The sequence below is a fragment of the Puntigrus tetrazona genome, chromosome 16 (genome assembly GCF_018831695.1).
Source record: "Puntigrus tetrazona isolate hp1 chromosome 16, ASM1883169v1, whole genome shotgun sequence".
NCBI lineage: Eukaryota > Metazoa > Chordata > Actinopteri > Cypriniformes > Cyprinidae > Puntigrus > Puntigrus tetrazona.
In genome coordinates this window covers 18,299,911-18,315,961 of record NC_056714.1, presented here as the reverse complement: position 1 = coordinate 18,315,961, position 16,051 = coordinate 18,299,911, and the positions used below count along the sequence as shown (strand labels likewise).

The 16,051-nt window shown below is 35.3% G+C and overlaps 1 protein-coding gene across 16 annotated transcripts in view; it reads left to right on the top strand.

Annotated features, from left to right (window-relative positions):
* ptk2ab (protein tyrosine kinase 2ab) overlaps positions 1 to 16,051 on the top strand; it is a 54,623-nt gene that overhangs the window by 23,649 nt on the left and 14,923 nt on the right. For 8 of the 16 annotated variants that reach the window (XM_043260745.1, XM_043260740.1, XM_043260738.1 and 5 more), the window contains 17 exons: positions 1,340 to 1,480; positions 1,762 to 1,839; positions 1,915 to 2,013; positions 2,119 to 2,236; positions 2,336 to 2,375; positions 2,701 to 2,759; positions 3,385 to 3,402; positions 5,131 to 5,187; positions 6,722 to 6,742; positions 7,496 to 7,593; positions 8,120 to 8,204; positions 8,838 to 8,938; positions 10,404 to 10,519; positions 10,668 to 10,768; positions 11,015 to 11,104; positions 11,254 to 11,458; positions 15,713 to 15,824. In XM_043260745.1, coding sequence (XP_043116680.1) covers positions 1,340 to 1,480; positions 1,762 to 1,839; positions 1,915 to 2,013; positions 2,119 to 2,236; positions 2,336 to 2,375; positions 2,701 to 2,759; positions 3,385 to 3,402; positions 5,131 to 5,187; positions 6,722 to 6,742; positions 7,496 to 7,593; positions 8,120 to 8,204; positions 8,838 to 8,938; positions 10,404 to 10,519; positions 10,668 to 10,768; positions 11,015 to 11,104; positions 11,254 to 11,458; positions 15,713 to 15,824 — 1,539 coding nt within the window. The remainder of the gene's footprint in view (positions 1 to 1,339; positions 1,481 to 1,761; positions 1,840 to 1,914; positions 2,014 to 2,118; positions 2,237 to 2,335; positions 2,376 to 2,700; positions 2,760 to 3,384; positions 3,403 to 5,130; positions 5,188 to 6,721; positions 6,743 to 7,495; positions 7,594 to 8,119; positions 8,205 to 8,837; positions 8,939 to 10,403; positions 10,520 to 10,667; positions 10,769 to 11,014; positions 11,105 to 11,253; positions 11,459 to 15,712; positions 15,825 to 16,051) is intronic. The other 8 variants (XM_043260742.1, XM_043260750.1, XM_043260749.1 and 5 more) reach the window with 3 other exon arrangements.

The window sequence follows — 16,051 nt, the reverse complement described above, 5'->3', positions numbered from 1 at the left end:
GTCTCACACCCATGAGATGTTTTGGCCCAGTTCTGTTTTCCTTCTCTTTCTGAAGAAGCCACTGAAGGGAACCGTTCTAATGAAATGCAGTTTGCCAGAGAGACGATTTTCTTTTCCACCTGACCTACCTAGTCCCTTTCAGCCTTTCAGTATGCTGTGACATGATGTCTGCTGTTATTCGTGGAGCATTATTCTCTGTAAAATTTGGTATATTTATTGTAAATATATCTATACAGAGAAATAGTCATGTTTTATACACTTTTACAAGAAAATAACCCATGAATGGCATTAAATGAAATTAAATTGACAATAAATTAAAAAAAAAATTCTATTAATAAAATAAATGTATGTACATTAAACATTTTTAACCTCAAAATATTGTTTATCACCTTTGCAGTGGTGCAGTGACAAAGTACTGTGCTGCTAATTTTTTACTGCTCATTGCATCATTAATTGTTTGAGTAAATTCTAAGTCTGTGCGCATTTGGGAATTGAGGTTGAGAATGGAAATGGTATTTGCGTTCCCTAGGGATCCTCCTGTTCTTTATTAAGCTTCCTGCATATTTTGTGGCATTCACTCTCTTCTTCTCTTCCTCTCTATGTTTTACATTCTACCCCCAAAGCAGGCCAAAATCACCTCCTTTTACTTTTCCGTTGCCATGGAAACCCAAGCCCAGGTCGACGGAAAAGAGAAATGCCGACCAGTTTTGGGGTTTTTAATTTGAGGGTCTTTAGATTTACAAATATTCTAGATCTCTCAAGGAGAGAACCCTGATTCTAATTGGCTAATTATCATCTCTGAATAATGAATATGTTTTGATAATTTTTGCATAATTTGACAGGGCTTGTTTACACCGTTTAAAGATTGGCTTGAAAGCTATTAGAAACCCGTTTGTCAGTTTATGTTTAGATTAAGACCCCTTATTGAGAGAAAAAAATAAAAATGTTGTTCAAACCTTTGATTTTTCTTGTCTATGGTCTTATGCTTGGGCCATCAAAATGATTCCCTGGCCTCAATTCCTCCTCTCTGAAGAAATACTGATTTACAAATGTCCTTGTTTGTTGCATCACTTGTTGTCTATACCTAAATGTGAAGTGTGTAATTTTTGCATCAGGCAAGATCATACAGGTAGTCCCCGTGTGCCATTGATTAAGCAGTATTGAAGAAACAAAACAGTACTTCACAGTTCTTTCTAGTCATCTTCTGAATGGCATTTAGTTCTCACTAATCTCAGATGGAAGAAAGTATTCTGTCTTTAAAAACCTGCACACCACACCTTTAAGGGTTTATAATTAATATCATAATTTAATTACAAGTCACTGTTTTTTGTCTTTGCAGGCTAAATCCCTGCGGAAACTGATCCAGCAGACTTTTAAACAGTTCGCCAATCTGAACGACGAGCAGTGTATCCTCAAGTTCTTCGAGATCCTTTCACCTATATACAGATTTGATAAGGAGTGTTTTAAATGCGCTCTCGGGGTGAGCTGAGTTTAGATGTTAATTAATTCAGCTCATTAAAATAAAGCCACAAGTCATTTACATGTAATAGATCTCTTGATTATCATATTTGTTGTCTTTATGATGATAGACTACTTTAAAGGTCTACAGTGCCCCCTGTTGGCTGAAAGATGAATTACAATGTCGTTTTGCCTTTTTTTTTCAAACGAGTACTCATAAGTAATTATTCATTAATTATATTTGCATTATATTTTTTAGTTTGTGCATGTTTGAGTTAAACGTGTCTGTTGTGTGTGTGATAGTCGAGCTGGGTGATATCAGTGGAGCTGGCCATCGGACCCGAGGAGGGCATCAGTTATTTGACGGACAAAGGCTCAAATGTAAGTATTGTGCGTTTCAATGGATGAGGGACTGGACAGATTCACAGTGTATTGAATGTCTCTGTTTCTTTGCAGCCAACACACCTTGCTAACTTCACACAAGTGCAGAGTATCCAGTTCGAGGAGCGAGAAAGGAAGGGAACCCTGCAGTTAGATATAGCTGGAGCACCTGAGGTAACTTCCACTCACTTTTTTCAGTCTGTCATTTTTTGCTTATATGTGCCGTTTATTCATGGATCCGGTACGTTTTGGGACCTTTTGTGCTCGTTCATTTTCCAGCCTCTGACGGTAACAACTTCAACACTGAACACAGCGGAGAACATGGCTGATCTCATCGATGGTTACTGTAAACTTGTTAATAGAACTTCGTCGTCGTTTATTGTCCGTGTACAGAAAGGTGAAGCGCTCGGTCAAATCATATAAAAATTGACAACAGCTTAACCGTATTAATGTTTAATAAAATTTCACATTTTTATTGCTCACTGTTTGTCAACAGAAGGAGAGAGAGCTCTTCCGTCTATCCCGAAGGCTCCAAAGTAAGCTGCAAAACTCAGACCCTAAAGTGTTGTACCATATTTTTTCATTAGTTAGATTCAGTTCCTCTTTTTGCCCTGTTCTTGCTGTTTTGGCATCTTTGGCTCAGACGTGTGGAATCTCTCAGTGTACCTCCAACTAATGTGACCCGCAGCCATTACTGTGGCTGTGTTAGTGCCCATCTGTCATGTCACCCCCCCCTCCCTCAAGCTAATGGAACAGACCCGCTCAGTGACTTCAGCACAGATCAGTGTGGAAAAGGTCAAGTTGTGATTAAGTTTGATTGAAAATGTACACGATTCATCTTCTTCAACCTTTGTCACACAGATCAGCAAACCATGAGAAACGGTTGCAAGGGGTCCGGGCCAAAGCCATCTCTGTTTCAGGTAAGACCCATCCAAAAGGACTGAGATGTGACCTCACATTTGATTAATAATGGATCTGTAACCGATTACAACCATGTTGTGTAAACTCTGATGTTTTCTAGCTCTAATTCAGTTCTTGTCCTGTTTGAAAAATGGTGGTCAACCTTGTGATTCTAAAATACTGTCAAACCCTGCTGTGGTTTGGCTTTCATTATGGGAACTGAATGTTCCCACAAGGATGGTTAAACCTGAAGTCACCTGAATTAAAAGAGCCTGTGGTCTCCAAAAGGATAATGGCTTAATGAAAGTACTTAAAAAGTCTTAATTAAAATGCAAAAAGGTTTTTTTTTTGAGGTTTGGAGTGTTCAAAATAGCATTAGCTGAATGTAGTAACGGTGCAAGTGGAAAGTCCCCAGTTTTAGAGTGCATGTGTTTTTAGTATAGCCTGCAGAATAAGAATGCATTTTCTATCTGTTGATAATAATGGTTTGGGGCTTTGCTTTATTGCTTTGTGAAACAACCATGAAATACTCTTTCGTTCTGTTGCCTCTCCTCAGTAATGTCTTTTGATGAAGACATTAATCTAATGCTTTCTCTTTCTTTCTGTCTCTCTTTTAAATCTTTTGCATGCTGATTGGATCCACAGATGATATTGGTGGGGATGGTAAAGTCCTATTTTATTATATCTTATTGCTGAGTTGAGCGGGGCCAGATATTTAATATATAGAATATGTTTCCTTACTATTTTAGTTTTAGGTTTCATCTTTATCTTGTGACTTGAGAATATAACTTTAATTATAAAAATAATCTCAAATGATAAAAGATTTAAATTTCACTTGCTTTTTTTATCTCAGTCAGTTGAAAACGGATTTATCTGTTCATCATCACAAAATCACCACATAGATTTTATTCTTATTGTTTGCAGTTCATTTCAATGTAATATTTTATGAAAATAACCGAAAAGTCTTACTGATAATTTCAAATTAAAAAGTTGGAAAATGTGGTTTTTTTTTTTACATTTTTAACTTGTAATAGCTGTTTAGCAAAGCATTAGATATTTTGGGTATTGTCATGAAAATGTTTTAATATTTGTAAACAATTTTTACACTTACATGTTAGTGCATTAATTAAAATTAATTATACATTATTTGTACAATTTTAAAGCAACATGTATATTGATTATCATAAAAAGTCAGAGAAATACAAGTATTAGTTATCAATACATATATTTATTTATTTTTATTAATCAAAAAATGACATGGAAAATAGCATGAAAATATCTAATAAAAACATTTTAGATATTTCTTTTTAACTCTCATATCCCCCATCCCCAGCCCCTAAAGCATCCAAAAATTCAGTTACAAAGGTACAAAAGTTATTATTCAAGGGCTAGGAAAGACAAAAACAATATTTGGTCATTTTCCAGAAACTGTATTAACAGGTTCCAGGTTTTACGGTAGTCATTTAGCATGTCCTTTAATAAGATGTTCATCATTTGTTGTTTTTTTTCTTTGCTTTAACCAAACTTTATGCCATTGAATACTAACTCAGCGCAAGATTTATTTTTTAGAAATGAGTGCAAAAAGTACATTAAGCATAAATCAAAGTGAGCTGCAGTTTCTCCCTCTAGAAGAACTATTTTCCGAGACCTCAGAAGAGAAGTGAACGGTTGCTTGCTTCAGTGTTTTTCTTTTTGATAGCACAGTTTGAGTGCGTTCAGTTCCCATGTTTCAGTTCTGTGAACTCAAGAAAAACAAAATACCTAGGTGTGTATCTGTGATCTCTCGCAGCGGTATAGCTTACAATGGAATTTGATGTTTTGATCTGGTAAAACTAGACAGCGTTGCCACGTTGGAGACTTTATCTGCTGAAAACACACATCCCTTTCTCTCCCAGTAAGGGGAAAGTGTTTGCTCACAGCACTCCACCCATGGGAATTCACTGACAGTCAATATGAGCTGTCAAAATCGGTTGACTTTAGCCACGTCGCTGCGTGGAGAATACTCAACAAAACTTTTTCTTCAAAACCAGACAGGACAGACACAATAGCTGTCAGATTACCCATGACTTCATCTGTTTTTCCAAGTGACACCAATGCTTTGGAAAGAAAGTCCCCCCCCTCTCTTCCAGATGTACTCGCCGTTTAAACGCACTTAGATATCACAGCTGTGTGGATGCGATCGAAGCCAGCTCAATCTCCTTGCAGAACGCACAGGCATCCAAACACTTTAAACTTAGCAGCGCAGCGTTAATGGGGAAGAGACGACATGTGTGATTGCCAAGCAGTGTGTGAGTTGTGCCGGAGATGAGAAGATGCGTTTCTGGTTTTGGAAGGGCTGTTTTTAGCCGGTCCTGGTATGTTTGGGTTTAAAATACTGTTTTCCCTTTTCAGAAACAGACGACTACGCTGAGATCATTGACGAAGAGGACACATACACCATGCCTTCCAGTGAGTATCACAGGTTCATACTGATCTCAGACCAGTTCTCTTGCTCAAAATCACTGTGAAACCGATTGCAAGGATTACTTTAATTACTTAAATGACATAAAGTGTAAATCTGGAAGATACATGACACTCTTAGGTTTATAAGTTAGCTCAGCTGTTTTAAAAGCATCCTCTAAAGCAAATAAATCACATTTTCCTAACCTACTTTCTATTATCTACCTGCCTTTCGAGCTTGTTGCTTGGCATCACCGGCACAGACGCTCTCGAGATGTTTATAGCTGCTTGAGTCGGTGTCGCTTTCTGCTTAGCTGTTCGTTTAGGTCTGAAACCGAACTCTAGAGTAGAGTGGTGTTCAGTTTTGTCTATTCCTTTCTGTGCGCTTGTGTCTCAAACATCATTTGCTCAGTGTGGGCTTGAATAGAGGAAGCTGAATTGTAAAAATAGAGCTAATTCCATGTATTGACCGGCACTGGGCACATGGACACTGTGGCATGTACTTAAAGGACACATGAGAAAGACACAGTGCAATGGTGAGCAAGCACTGAAATGGGTATGATCTTAAATAGTGTTGTCATGTTGTTATTTTGGATGAATTCTTTAGTAGATTATTGAAAAGAAAACATTGTTGCAGTCATGACTTATGCATGTGCACTATTATTGTGCCATGTTTTGGAGAACATTTACTTCTTGAAATTATTTAATATGTCTTTATTGATGTTGTTATACAATTGTAATCCAAAATCATCTTTTACTTGAATAACATTTTTATAGAAAGCTGGTTAAGTTGCAGCAATTACAGTAAAATTAAATGAATCGTCATTATTCACATTTAAAATAAATGTTTTGGTTTACGTGAGATATTTGTTATATATTTATTATATATGTGTGTGGGTGTATATATATATTTAATAGAACATATTTAAGAATATTTTGTTACATATACATACAAGTAAATATTTTAAAAAAGTATGCTTGTTTCTTTATATACACATGATAAATAATCACAGTACAAATATTATGCAATCATAAACTTTTATGCTGGATTCGATTAATCGATGACAGCACTTTTCTTTTTTATTTTATTTTTTTTACCTAAAATAAGATATGATTGATATATGAATATCAAATTTTTACTTTATTTTTTTAAAAATAGTTTGTTTGTCATTTGCTTTTAAACTTTTTAAATACGTGTTTTTTTTTTTTACCAAATAACAAAGCTTTTAGCCCATAATACAGATTTCACTGCTGCACAGGATATTATGTTTATTTGCCTATTTGCTCCACAGGAGGTATTGTTTTTAAAAGAAATTATGCAGTTTTTTTTATTAAATAAGTTGCCAGCAACTGTGAAATTAACACCTAAGTGTTAAAATTACTGGGCGTTAATAACAAGACTTACTGTTTAGTTTTTGTAAACAATGCTTTGATGAATTAAAATGTCTTTTCATAAAAGGATATAATTATCAGTAAATGGTGGCCTTAATGTTATTCGGTGTTATATTTGCTACTTTGTTTTCTCTCAATATCGGCACAACAGAATATTATGGACTAGATGAAGGTAAAGCTGTTTCTCCTGCTGTTTTCATTCCCTTTCCTCCATATGCTTGAGAATTATTTGTGACGGTGGGGCCTGTGTGTTGCTTTTGCTTTGCCTGTTTGTGTTTCTTGTGGTTAAATTTGTATATATTTCTTTATTTACTAATGTTTTAAACAGAAATAACCGTTTTTTTGGATTTGACACCTTCGATTTCCACTGAAGGTGATCTGAACTGGCTTTGACACTTTTAAGTATGAATGTTCAGAGGGCTTGTTAAGTTTATTGATTTTTTTTTTCTTGTTAAAGGGATAGTTCACCCAAAAATCACAATTCTGTCATTATTTATTCAAACTTACGTTTTTTCCTTCTCCTGTTGAAGATAAAAGAAGGCAGCTTGAATACCGCCTGTAACCAACAGTTACTGGTCACTATTGTCTAACATAGTATCAAAGAAAATGCTGTGGACCAGAAATTGTATGATTTCCTCAAACTTGAGTGTGACTGAATGATGAAAGAATTTTTTTTTTTTTTGGTGAACTGTCCCTTTACTGAAAAACTGAGTCTTATGTGCATTGTTGATTGATTATTGGGTTGGTATGGCATGAATGGGATGGATTCCATGTTGAAAAACATATTGTATATGAACTGATTCAGGCAGACTGAAGAATTGCATGGTGTCTTTTCTTTTTCTTTGAACATGGCGAAAATCAGTCATTGATAATCATATGTGAGGTAGTATTTTTAGGTGTTGACTGGGTCCGATTTGTCTTTCAGCCAGGGACTATGAGATCCAAAGAGACAGAATTGAGCTGGGACGCTGTATAGGAGAGGGCCAGTTTGGAGACGTTCATCAAGGGATTTACATATGTCCGGTATAAATGACTTATTATATTTTATTACATTATTTAACTTGTGTATAACTTGCTTATTTATACTACTGCTCAAAAAGCCTAAAAGTCTGTTATTCTCACCAAGACTGCATTTATTTGATATGAAATACAGTAGAAATTATTATTGTGAAAATTATTACAGTTCAAAATAAAGGTTAATATATTTTCAAATATCATTTGTTGTAATATAATTGCTGTAATAATGTTATTGTAAATGTAATAAACTATTACTCTTCAGTATTTAAAAAAGCTAATTAATTTTTTTTTTTTTTTTTTTTTAAAGAACAAATTGTAACAACGTAACATTTTTACTGTCACTTTTGATTTAAATAATATTTAATCGATAAAAGTATTTATTTTTTTTCCTAACATAAAATATTTTGGTCTACATTCAAGTATGAATTACTTAAAGCGATGATGACTTTTTCTTTGCAAGAAAAGACTAATGTTGTACTAATCTGAAAGCTTTGCTGAAACCGTTATTAAAATGCTTTTTTCTTTTTGTCAGGAGAACCCAGCACTTTCTGTGGCGATAAAGACGTGTAAGAATTGCACTTCGGACAGTGTTCGAGAGAAGTTTCTCCAGGAGGCCTGTGAGTGTCAAATCACTGATACCCAGCAGCCGGTAACGGCACTGCATTATCCGTGTCATTCCCACGGCTCCGTCCATTAGAACTCCATCGCTCTAATTTGGAGGAATGTATTTTGGTTAATTGGTGCTGAAACTCCAAACATTTTCACAACAGCGCAGCTGTTGGCTTTTGTGCACGCGAACAGGTGCTAGTGTATGTGTGGTGAAAGTGAAGAAGTCAGACAGTAATAAACAGAACATGACGTTTTTAGCCACAGCTCTTAGATCCTTTGATTATAATCAAATAATTATTTATTTAAATGTTTAATCCATTCATTTTTGCCGATTTAGATACACATGATGCACATCCTACAGCTTTATTATTTTTTTTTTTTCCCCAAAATATTTTATTAATAGAAAGTTCAAAAGAGCAGCATTAATTTGAAATAAAAATAATTTGTAATAATAATTCTCTTCTGTCTCTTCTGTCACTTTTGATCAATTTAACACACTGTGGGGAAAAAGGAAATCTCACTTAGAGTCAACTTTTGAAGAGTAGTGTATATTTCTCATAACAAATGCAGTTATGTATTCTTCTAAAATATCAAATCTTATGTTGATGTTGTATTAATTTTACCTCTCGATGTTCCCACAGTGACTATGCGACAGTTTGATCATCCGCATATTGTAAAGCTGATTGGCGTCATTACAGAAAACCCAGTGTGGATCATCATGGAGCTTTGCACGCTGGGAGAGGTGGGTTTTCAATCTGGTTTATGTGTAGCAGTTTGATTTGGGTCTGGGGGAGGGGTTTGTACATGTCTTAAATCTCTGAAGGAACCTGACCTGATATTAAACCCATTAAAGTCGTATTATTCACAAAGATGGCAGCCGGGTTGAGGCTGGAGGAATCCATCATGCAAGCTTGTCTCGTAAACTGGCCATAAAGCCGTAGTAAAGATGATTGCTAGTGGTGGCTGTATTTCATAGGACGTCTCCGATTCAATCCCTCTCTGTGTGCGTAGGGCTTTCAGATGGAAAACAGTTACCTGGTAAATAGCTAAAGAAAGGTCTGATTTAGTTTTAGCAGAGGTCCTGCATCAACCTAAACCAGTTACCCAAAGTCCCAAGGCAATATTCGAAGACCCTCTTATCTTAGCTCATATGAACCTCTAGGACTTCTGTTGTGAACTCCAAATATGATGTCGGGTGCACACTTTCATTTTAGTATTTTAAGCATTTTAATTAAAATTGTTAATGTTACTAAATATTAAAAGGGCTTACTTTAATTTCTCTTTCCCTAAAAGTCCATTGCTGTTGACATCTATGGTCAAACAATTAAGACAAAAACATAAGAAAATTCAAAGAAATTCAAATCTTATTAAAATAATCATTGTGAATAACATCTTAAAGTTAACATGTTCCAGCTTGTCACAGATCCCCAAAGAAAACATTTTTAACGGAGTTGAGTTTTTATGTGATATTTTTTTTTATTTTTTAATTCAAGTATAGAGCATTTTAAATGGATATGCAAATTTAGTTATTTTAGCTGACATTTAATTACCTGTCTACATATAAACACACATGCATGTATATTTAAGAAAAGTGTTACATATATATGATATGTATTTATATTCATGTATTTTATGTGTAAATACAGGTAAATATTTTCAAAGTATATGCTATGTATCTGTGTGTATTTATATATACATAATAAATATATACAACAAACAGACATATATTAAGTAAAAGATGCAGTTAATTACGATTAATCGTTAGCACTGGATGGTAGGCATATCCAAGACGTTCCATGAATCTCTGAGTATGTATAAAGTATGTATTTAAAAACTTGCAATTCACCAATAATATCCGCAGAGTCCTGTGCGGTCGAAGTTTAAACTCTATTTTCATTGCAGCGGTTGAATGATAGGAGACTAGTCTAGTCCTTTATGCATCAGAACGGATCAACATTTGCAGTACACTTAAGCAGAGTTGTTTTTAACTGGCGTTGGTATATGAGTAGAGGAAAAGCATCATAACAATGCCACTGAACCTCATTACAAGCGCTCCTATAGACACTAGCTTCCTTTGACCTATACAACAGCACCATCTAGTGCGTAATGTTGGTTTTAAATCAGTTTAGTTCTGTGAATTCTTGAAATACTGTTTTTGTCGCTTTTTCTTCATGTTTGTGAAAATGTTCTCTGCTTTTGCTTTTCAGTTGCGTTCCTTTCTTCAGATTAGGAAGTACAGTCTGGATTTGGCATCGCTCATCCTGTATTCTTACCAGCTCAGCACAGCTCTTGCATACCTGGAGAGCAAACGCTTCGTACACAGGTGCGTCTCCACATCATTCAGCCCATCATAATTGAAAATGAACAGCGCCTGTTTCCCGTTGAACACTGCTGCAGACAGAATCTAGTAGCACTTCTGCAAGCATATTAAGACTCTGCACATTCTAAAGCGAAGTCTCTATTTTTTTCAGGGACATTGCGGCGCGAAATGTTCTGGTGTCCTCAGTGGACTGCGTGAAGCTGGGAGACTTTGGTTTGTCTAGATACATGGAGGACAGCTCTTATTATAAAGGTATTAATGTTTTCTCTTGAGTAAAGCATCAAAAAAGCCTACAGGAAAAGAATGCAAATCTTACTTTAAACTGTGCTACAATTATGTTTGCAAGCTGTAGAGTTATCATCAGCTTGTGTGAATGCTAATATAGTTTTAATTATTGTTATCTTCCTTGGTGTGAATGAACCTTTACACCTGACTGAATGTTCAGACCGCTGCTCATTTTAATTTACACTCATTGCCTCTTTCTCTCCGTCTGCACAGCCTCTAAAGGAAAACTGCCTATTAAGTGGATGGCGCCAGAGTCAATAAACTTCAGACGTTTTACCTCAGCCAGCGACGTGTGGATGTTTGGTAAGTGAGCATGTGTTTTACTGTGACGAATGGTGCAGGAAGTGACAGCTCTTGCTTTATAGCCGCCTTTAATTAGCGTAAAGTTGAGTGGTTAGAGGTGGAATCTCGCTGTTGTGTTCGTGTGTATTTAACCCCACTTTGTATTTTAGGAGTGTGCATGTGGGAGATACTAATGTATGGAGTGAAGCCGTTTCAAGGGGTGAAGAACAACGATGTGATAGGCCGGATCGAGAACGGCGAGCGTCTGGCAATGCCGCCCAACTGCCCACCGACCCTCTACAGCCTGATGACCAAGTGCTGGGCGTACGACCCCAGCAAACGACCTCGATTCACCGAGCTCAAAGGCCAACTGAGGTCAGTCCACACAAATACACAGATTGTGCTCCACTCGTTATAAACAGCATTTGTATTGTTGGTCACGGTCACGGCTGAATATTTCTTTGTTCGCGTATGTAAAACTTGATATGTTTGTGGACGTCCACATTTACATTCACCCTCATGGTTTAGAGTCTCATGAGCACAGTAAATGAATCTGCCTCATAGCAGTAGAGGGCGCTGTAAGGCTCTAGATGTCTGACTACAGTGCTTGTGTTTAAAGATTGCTAGTGCTGTACAGTAAGCAGAGATTCAGCCCTATTTGAACCCATATTTTACCGAGGATAGAGCTGTAAAGCATTTTACAGACTTTTGAAAACTCAGGAAAACTCCACTTTCAATTGTCATTTAATAATCTGGTTTAGAGCTGTATTGAAACATTTACTGTGGTTGTTACGTTTTAATTTAAGTTGTCCATATCTGAATGTGCATTCATGTAAACATATTTTCTGAAGTCCAAGATACAAAATGTGCTGTCAAAATGATGCACACTAATAAGTCTTGAATATTTTCTTCAACTTACTCTTTAGTGCGTTACATTAGGTTCATATTTATTTTATGCTTTCCATTAGTCACAAATATTTGTATATGCCTATTTTACTCTTTACTTTTTCATTTTTTGTATTTTGGTTTTTGGCATCATTTATAAGCAATGTTCACTGAACATATTAAGTTATATTTATGTTATTATAATTATTATATTAAGTAAAAAAATAATGTAACTTACAGTTGGAGGATTTATCAAATAAAAATGTAAGACTTTATTTATTTGGGAAAAATCATGCTTCATTTAATTAATGATTTATTCAGTTGATTAACAGTGACAGTAAAAACATATTTAGCATGTTACAAAATTTCTATTCTGATTTCTGTTTCCAATAAATGCTGCAGTTTTGATCGGGGGAAAAAAATATTGTAATAATGACATTATTAATGAACTGTATTAGGCATCAAGAAATTTAAGTGAACCTAAACCTTTGACTGGTAGTGTATATTTAAATATAGACACTCAGAAGTGCTTGTTAGGGGAAGTTTAAACCTGTTAAGCCTTGATTCACCAACTGCATGACTATGACACTTCCTGTCTGGACCTGATTTCATAGTTGGAATATACACAAATCTTATCTTTCTTCTTTTATTCTCAGGTTATTCTTTTTCTGCCCTTTTAGGCACACACACACACACACACACACACACACACACACACACACACACTCCTTGCATCCTTCATGATACAACAGTATTGAGTTACCAAATGTCTGTTCATGTCCACACATGCAGTCAATTCCCGTAAATGCTAATGGAAATGGGAAAAAACTAGCTGTACTCTGACAGGCCATCAAACACCTGAATCCCTAATAATCTGAGGAATCTTGTCTGCCTTCAGCAAAAACATCCAAGTTTTCTATTTGCTAAAAACAGATTTGACAGCACTAGTTGTTTCCAAGATCTCAGGTTGTACACAGACGTCCCAGATATCCAGATTGAGGCGGATATGTAATGTTGCATCTCGAGTATAAAATTAATTCCTTTTTAGGTATCTTAGATCGAGTGAGATGTTTTTAAATGCATATTGGAAAATACAGATCCCTGTGTCTACCCTCTTTAAATTTACAGTATGTCCAATTTGAATGTCCGTTTCTAGGAAACCATGTAAATATTTACACTGTTAACAGCATGCATAAAGCCAAATTACTGCCGTAACCGGTGCTGAAGCTATCAGAGCAGAGCTTTAGTCAATGTCCTGTTGTGTTTGATAAGAAAATTAGCTGCTGTATTTTTAATGTCTGTAATTAGTGGATTTTATGATTTTTATGATGTCATGTCATTTCAGTTTGTTTTTAAAAAACGCATCACATTTGTAATGGCTAAACAGCTGTTGTAATCTAACAAACTTTTTCTGGAGTTACTCTTAAGGGTATTACAGGGAACGCTGAGAGGTGAGGGTTATGAAATGTAATGAAGTCACATGGGTTTGACACACAGGATGCTGAAATTCTAAAGTCCAGTGTCGGTTCCTCGGAAGTCTTTGTCAGCGGTTGCAAAAAGAAAGTCTAGCCCAAACAACTTGAGGAATGAATCATTGTTTGTCTTTACACTAAATAGTTTTTGAATCTAATCACGGGACTGAAGCTGTATTTTGTGTGTAGGAATTTCTATCTATGTTCAGATCATTTTTTATATAGATTTTTGATTTAATTTGAAATTTGCTCTGTTTAGTTTCTTACATTTTTGGTGAGGAAAACATTTTTTTAATTAATTAATCGATTATTGATTATGCTTATTTATTAAGGGCTGTTAAGACCAAAACTTTTTTTATATATATATATATATATATATATATATATATATATATATATATATATATATAATATTTTTTTTTTTTTTTTTTTTTTTTTTTTAAATAAAAGTTTTTGTTTACGTAATGCAATGCTGTGTATAAATATATTATGTATATATAAAACTCACACATGCATGTATACATTTTAGAAAAATGTTTTCTATACAAATTAAATATGTTTATTTATAATATAATGTGAAATAATAATATAGATAATATATAATAATATGTTTAACACTATAAATATACACGGAACACGCAAGTATTCTACAAACAAAACATTATTTTAAAAACACTTATTTTGTGTGTGATTTTATTACAATATTTAAGGTTATCGTAATTAAGAATATCGTAAGAATATTAAGAATGTTAAACTGCTTTTTGTTTTTTTTTCCTTTTGAACATTTTAACCATTTGTGTTACAAAGCATTTTATGAAATAATATTTGAGAGAACAGATTTCAGACTTTTGTTTTGATACATTTGTAATCCTCAAGAGCTTTTAAGCCTGGACTTTTGGTTTGATTTTTTTGAGAGCCCGAGACCCCTGCAGCAGTCATAGCTGTGAGTGATGGTCTGGGTGTGGGGAAGTTCAGCAGGTCTGGATTGATCACAACAGGTGTTCCTTCTGTTTATCCTGCATCTCTCTCTCTCTCTCTCTCTCTCTCTCTCCATCCACACACTCAAGGTCTCTCTCAGAGATAATAGAGTTTCCAGAAATAGTCCCTCTCTCGGTCAGCTTGCATTCTCTCACCCCTAAGACTTACATGCTCCAGCATTTCTTCGCACCTCTTTGCGTTTCTGTAGCCACCTCTGAGTGCATGGCTTCATGTACAAACTTCAAATATTGACACTTTAAGGACTGTCTGGTGAGTTTCAAGATCATTACTAACTTTTTCATCCTTTAGGGCTTTTGTCTGATCACTAAAGCCATTGCTGTGAATTTATTGGAGTTTATTGTGTCTATATTGGGGTCTATCGTGAGCGGACACTGCCCTGAAATCACTCTACCATTCAAAAGTTGAGTTTTTTTATGTTTTAAAAGTCATCTGAACAGTGAATGTTTGAAATAAATAAAAGCAGTAATATTTTTTTTCAATATGTTTTTTGTACCCTTTTTTAAAAGCCTTTATTTATTTTAATATATTTTAAAATGTATCTTTTTTATTACTCCGATCTTCAGTGTTGCATAGTCTTTCTGAAATCATTCTAATTAGTAATTTCATTTAGTAATCAAGAAACAACACTTACTGTTATCGCAGTTGAAAACAGTTGTGCTGCTTAATATTTTGGGTAAACAAAGATTTTATTTTTTATTATAAATATTTTACTGTCACATTTGATCAATTTAAAGCATCCGCGCTGAATAAAAGTGTTTCCTAATGCATGTTATTATAAATGTAGAGATTATAAATCCTTATATTAATTTTCAACACGTCTCTTTATTTAAGCAGTCTAGCATGACAGAAGATGACGGAATAAATATGTTAACGTGATGAGATGCCTGTCATCCTCTCATTCACACTGACGTCTAACAGCTTGTCGTGACATATTTGATTGTGAAATAGTCTGAATAGTATTTCAAGCATGGATGTGTGTTGCTCTTTTTTTCCCCTGGTAGTCTTACACTGACTCATCGGTGATTTATAGCGTAACTCCGCCTTCCATCCAACTGCATGCTGGAAATGTCATTCACTTGAACTCACACCCATTTTTAGGATTTAAAGGGAAAAATTTAGTTCAAATTTATCATTTGCGTTTGTATAAAAGAGGTTTCTTGCCTACCTGCTCTATAAGAGTGGTCGCAAGCTCGAGGATCCTTATTTAGATCTCCTGTAATCCTGGAAGAAGGATGTTGTTGTTTGACACGGTTTTCCATCGCTGTTTGTGCAGTACAATCCTTGCGGAGGAGAAGGCTCAGCAGGAGGAGCGCAGCCGTATGGAGATGAGGAGACAGGTCCCCGTATCCTGGGACTCGGGAGGCTCGGATGAAGCACCACCCAAAGTAAGTCAACAATCTGATATCCTCATCAATGTGTAGCTGCAAAAATAACATCATTTTTTTAAGTCATTTGGGCTGTTCACGTTTATGGCAGCCTGAGTTCATCTGGAACGGCAGATTTATTAGCAAGGTTAACAGCGTGTCACCATTTGTCACTCTAGCACATGTTGTCTAGTTAGGGGTACTTGTGTGTGTGTGTGTGTGTGTGTGTGTGTGTTTAAATTACATTG